We start from the raw sequence: 5,732 nt of genomic DNA on the forward strand, positions 1-5,732 counted from the left end.
ACACACATCATTGTCATCCCATTCTCCACTGAGCCACAGCGATCACTAAACCAAGGAAACAAAGGGCTCACCATATCAATATGTAGGTATATGTAGGACGTGTGTAACCTCAGTAACCTCAGAAAGAGTCAACAACAACAACAAAATCATCCTGAAGCAGAACATAAACTGTGTATAATTTTAAATGATTTTAAAATAAATACTTGTATTACCACAGAAGCTTCATCTTCTTCTTCCAGGTAAAGGCTTCGTCAGATGGAGATGACGATGATGAGGAGGATGATGACTTCGATGAGGTCCCAGAGAAAGAGGGATATGAGCCTCACATTCCAGAGCATCTGAGGGCGGAGTACGGTGAGTCCAGCTACACACACACACACACACGCGTTACCTCAGACATGTGCCGAGGTCAGGCTTCAAAAGAAGGGCCTGCTGCAGCTCTAATCCTTTAAGATTCACACACACACACACACTTCAAAGACCTGTTGGCTTCAGCAGTTGGTGAAGTTGGTTTATTTTTACACGTGTGGTTAGAGAGTGTGCAGGAAAATCCCTGAAAAACCACACGACCACTAACATGTGGTGAGATGTATTCTGACCTTTTGTTTAAACAGGATTTGGTTCATCTCTGATGATTAGTCAGTTGTTTATTATCAGCACATGGTTTGGGGGTTGGTGACATTTCCATTAAAATCTCAACACTGGTGTTTGTTTATTACTAACATGAGACGGAAGAAAAGACAAGTGAATAGACTCACTGATGAGTGTCCTCGTGTCCTTTTTTTTAGTTTATTAATGGGCTCCGATTTGATATTCTACAACCTATTGGCAGGATCCACCACTCTGTCTAACAGCCACCACACCCATCACTTGTACTAGCTAATTTCTAGTAGCACATCTAGCAGACATTGCCGATCAATGACTAAATGAGCTAGTTTAAGGGCCATTTTTCCTGAGGTTTTGTGTGTATGATTTGATTTTCTGCTGATGATTGAAAACCAAAAGGCTGCTTTTTCCATAAATCAATGCCGACCTCTGCCACATGGAGTGAGTAGAAGTGCATTCAGTGACCCTCATAAACACAAATGTTGTCCACTAACCAAACACCTGCTGCTAATGCATTCAAGGAACCTTGGAAATGTCATCAGTCCACTAAAGTAACGCTTGCTGCTGCCACCTTGTGGTAAGAGATACACAGCTAATTAGGTAGTGATGACATCACAAGTGTGGAATTACACATCATTTTTGATTTCATTTTGAATATTGTTATTTTCTTGGAATTCCATGACATTGAAAGACATTCCGTACACTACAGTGACGCTGTGAGGAGCACACGCCTCCAACAAGACTCAGTCCTTTAAAGTCAATTTAAGCTTTATATCTAATTGTCAGACAATGATCACGTGTAAAGCAGCACTTACAGTAAGTGTTAGTGAACTGTCCCAGTGTTGTTTTTGTGTGACTTGGATGCAGCAGAGTTATTTAATGGAGACAAATAGCTTCTTTTTCACCAGTATTTCCCCCTGTGTATCTTTGATGGATATTGTCGTGTCAACACATCCATTTACCTTTACACACAGTCATCACTAGCTACATACTGTGTGACTGACTGTTGTCGTATTGTTCTTGCTGTATGGATCATGTCGAGCCTCCGGCCAGCAAAGCGGGTCAGAGGTTAAATGCTCAGGTCATTAACCAACTGCAGTCATTTTATTGCTGTGTCAGCTCCATAGCAACATGTTTTTTTCTAAATATGAGATGGAATTTGAATGATGTAAATATCGTTATCAGCAGACGTGTGAAGGCTGCAGGCAACAGCAGCCGTGCTGCTCCGTCAGCCATATTCAAGCCTCTCGCCAGTCCTCGTATAGATTTATATGTGCGTTCATCTGTGTGTGTGTCTGTGTTAATGACACCATAACAGAACATGTTGACAGTGCTGTTATTGCTACGTCAGCCATGTTGTTGTGGCTGTGAGGTGGCCTTTGACCCCTGCTCCTGAGTCATTATATTCACACTCGGCCTCTTCTCTACCTGGAGCTCATCCCTCTCTCCTCCCATCCTCCCATCCTCCCTCCATTACTAATCAATTAGACACAAAAGTAATTAGATTGTATCTGATGGGTCCAAAACAGCTGTGTGTGTGTGTCAGGGTGATTAGTGGGTGAGATCATTACGATCTACAGAGGCCATACCAAATTAACAATGCAACCTCTTTAATGAGCCCCCTATTAGCCCCAGCACACAGGTTTTACCACCCACCTACACACACACAGATATTTTCTACCTTTATAGCTGTGAGATCTGTACATAGACCTGAGTGCAGTGTTCACACCAGACTACTCTCATTATATACAGTTATTATACAAACTGTATATAAAAAGTGTTTTACCGCCATCACACGTCAGAGTCATACAGCAGCAGTTTGTCATGTCAGAGACACATTATGGTTTCCTCCATTTTACACAGAGATTTCTTCAGCACGAGTCTCTGTCAGTGTAGAATACAAGCGTCAAGCAATAATCTTAGGATTGACGGACATGAAGTGTTTTAGCGTCACTGTGGCTCCAGGTGACCACACAGTCTCGTTTACCTGTTCTCCTGCCCAGTAATGTATAGTTTTATCATTTATTGCTAGTTATTGTTGCGGACCCCGGTCTGGGTCACGCAGTGTTCTGCCGGCTTCACAGTGACCTCAGTCACCTCAGTGACCTCCACAGTCACCACATGTGAATCTAGTTGAAACCCTCTGTGATGTGGTGAACAGCAGATTAGCAGCATTCATTAGAAACAGACAGGAGCAGAAGCTTGGAGGAATCAGTGACTGTGGTGTTCTGTGGATGTGCCTCCCTTCCCCTCTCTCCTCTTTCATTCCCTCTGTCCTGTTCCGTCATTCTGATTATCAGTAGTCTTATCCCTCTCTTTCTGCTGTCAGGACACTATCTCTCTCTTTCTCAAATTAACATTTTAATTACAGGCCCTCCTTAACCCAAGAAAATCAATTCCTCTTTCCACCTTTCCTCTCGCTGTACTCTCTCTCCCCTTAGCTCTCCCTCCTTAGTCTCTGTTGCTTTACTTGAAAAGCTCCACAGATAAATAAATAAATAAAACAACACACAAAAACTCCTTCCATGGAATCAAGAGCAGCAGACAGACTCTGTGTTTACCATCCATACAGAGAAGAAGGGAGAACAGAGGGAGGAGAGGAGCTGTCATGTGACTGCTGACAGTAAATAAAAACCACGTCCAGGTCTCACTGAAGGTTCAAATTTGCATTACCTGAATGTGTTAGTCTGTGATTTAGAATAACAAACTCAGACTAACACGTGAACATGTACAGTATAAAAGTTAAAAGTTTAGAGTAAAATAGACAAAGGACTCTCTCTGATTCACAGGTTTGGTCCATCAGCAGTAAAACCTGACAATTGTGCTTGTTTTTTTTACGCTTTCTCGGTCTCCGTGACAACAGTATATCATATTTACCGTAAAAGTCAACACAATCTTTAACAAATGTGTCTGTTTTGGAATCCAGCCTTCCTTGAAACTCTCTGTGACTTTGTCAGACCTCTGAACAAGACTTTTATTCATGAAGAACAGTGTGCTGGTACTGAATGTGTGAAGCTGATTATGTGTGAGATCATCATGTTGACAGCTCACTCTGATCTCACCTGCACACACACACATTGACCTCCTTTGATTTGGACAGCCTAACAAAGCCTTCCCTAACCTTAACTTGACCACAGTGGTCATCCAATCTTAGCCCTAAACTTAACCAGTTCCTCAGAAATGTTCTGCCTCCTTTCGACCAGGTTTTGGTCTCCATGAGGACTACTGATCAGGTCAGTAGACATAATGCATTCACCAGCACCTTACCCTAACCTTAAACATCACAACTAACTGCTAAACTCAACCTTATTCTCCCCTAAAACCAAGTCTTAACCCATAAAAAGCCCTTTAAAGTTGTGAGGATCAGTCGTGTCCTCACAAACATACCCATACAAGAACACACACACACATGGGTATACTGCATTTATTTATTTGCATTAAAATGAAAAACTTGCATGTTTTCAGTTGTCAGAACTGTGGTTGTGTTGGGTCCTGACAGGCTCCTGTGTGTTCACCACAGGCCACACACACAGTTACTGGTTACACAGGAAAGTGCAGACATAAACCAAGAGGCAAAGTCTCAACTGTGGAATCAGTAGAGATTCCAGGAGACAGTCTGTAATAGTACACTTCCACCTCCTAAATTGGTGGCATCGAGCACTAACTGAAGCAGTTCATCAAGATCAGCAGCTGCCAGCAGGGATAAAGGGAAGGACTCTGCTCAACTCCAAACAGCTCCACAGGTTTGGTCATACATGGGTTCTGAAGTGTTATCTCAACATTTGCTTCACTTCAGACTTCAGATCACACATTTTCTTCTTAGGAAACAAATTAGTTTCATGGTTTAATATCAGTCATGAGGGTGTTTGATCTCACGCTCCTCATGTCTGTGTCGGCAGGTTTGGATCCCACTCCTTCCACCTCAACAGCACCTGTCATAAGAAAACCTCCTGCAAAGAGACCTGCAGCTCCTCCTCCTCAAGCCTCCTCCTCCTCCTCCTCCTCCTCCAGGCACATGAAGCGACTCAGAGATGAGGAGCAGGATCCAACCTGTGCGGCCGCCACGCTGCGTGTCCTCAAACAGAAGCATCCCAGTCCTGTGGAGCCCAGGTGATAAACACTGTGAACACTCATATATCTCATTATACCTATATAAGGAAATTCACTTTTAATAAGATAATGTCATGTAAATAGTAGACTGTACAATAAATGCCACAGCTATTGTAATTCACATTATAAACATGATGATAGACATTTAAATGAACATATTGCTGTTAAGAGTAAAGGCAAACTCCTAATGTTAAAGGTCAGAGTGATGTAAACTTTTATAGGTTCAGAAGTTAATGAAGCGGAACTGAGACGTGCTGAGAAGCAGAAAAGAATCTCCCGTCTCCTGCACTTTTTAAAGAGTCACCTCTTTGACAGATGATCATAAAGGATCATGAACCAGAGCCAGACATGTGTCACATGATCAGAGGCTGTTGTTCTTTCCTCACACATGTACAGCTGGGAACTGCAGACATGTGCTGTAAATATGAGGAACCCTCAGAACGTCCGGCTGGATATACGGCGACGATTCATCGATATGAATTGATTACGAGATGAATTGCTTCTTAAAATATTCCGCTTTCTTTTAACAAAGAAATCATTCAAAGTTATTTTCATTTTTGTTTGTGGAGAAAAGAAGACATTTTCTGGACCAAACGGTTACTTGATCAATCAAAGTAATAATGGACAGTTGCAGCCCTATAGATTATTTGATTTCTATCCAACATGCTGGTAAATTTGAAGATAAGATGAAAGTTGTCAGTGTTTTTCTCCTTTCTTAAGAACAAAGTGAATTTAGTGATGACTTTAGTCTGGTAACAGCTTCTCTAAAGCCTCTAATGGCCAACCTAATTATTTGAATCTGCTCAATTTCATCCACAGCAACTGCCAATGTGATCGCATACATTTTTGAAATGTAAGTATTGGTATGGATGTGTGTTAACTCCCCTCATGTCTCCAGCAGCAGCAGCAGGAACTCCTCATTGAATCCCAACTCATCTCAGTCCAGTTCAGATAAGAAGTCTGCCGATGCTCCTGTGGTTCCCTTTGGTTTGGACCTGTACTACTGGGGACAGAAG

General features: G+C 42.2%; 1 protein-coding gene across 1 annotated transcript in view; it reads left to right on the top strand.

Moving 5' to 3' along the window:
- Positions 1–206: 206 nt before the first annotated feature.
- LOC122762201 (UV-stimulated scaffold protein A-like) overlaps positions 207–5,732 on the top strand; it is a gene marked incomplete at its 5' end in the record, with an annotated part of 9,183 nt that continues 3,657 nt past the window's right edge. The window contains 3 exons of the mRNA XM_044017407.1: positions 207–354; positions 4,506–4,716; positions 5,615–5,732. The exon at positions 5,615–5,732 is cut by the window's right edge and continues 26 nt beyond it. Of these exons, the coding sequence (XP_043873342.1) occupies positions 207–354; positions 4,506–4,716; positions 5,615–5,732 (477 nt within the window). The remainder of the gene's footprint in view (positions 355–4,505; positions 4,717–5,614) is intronic.

The sequence above is a fragment of the Solea senegalensis genome, unplaced genomic scaffold (assembly GCF_019176455.1).
Source record: "Solea senegalensis isolate Sse05_10M unplaced genomic scaffold, IFAPA_SoseM_1 scf7180000015391, whole genome shotgun sequence".
Taxonomy (NCBI): domain Eukaryota; kingdom Metazoa; phylum Chordata; class Actinopteri; order Pleuronectiformes; family Soleidae; genus Solea; species Solea senegalensis.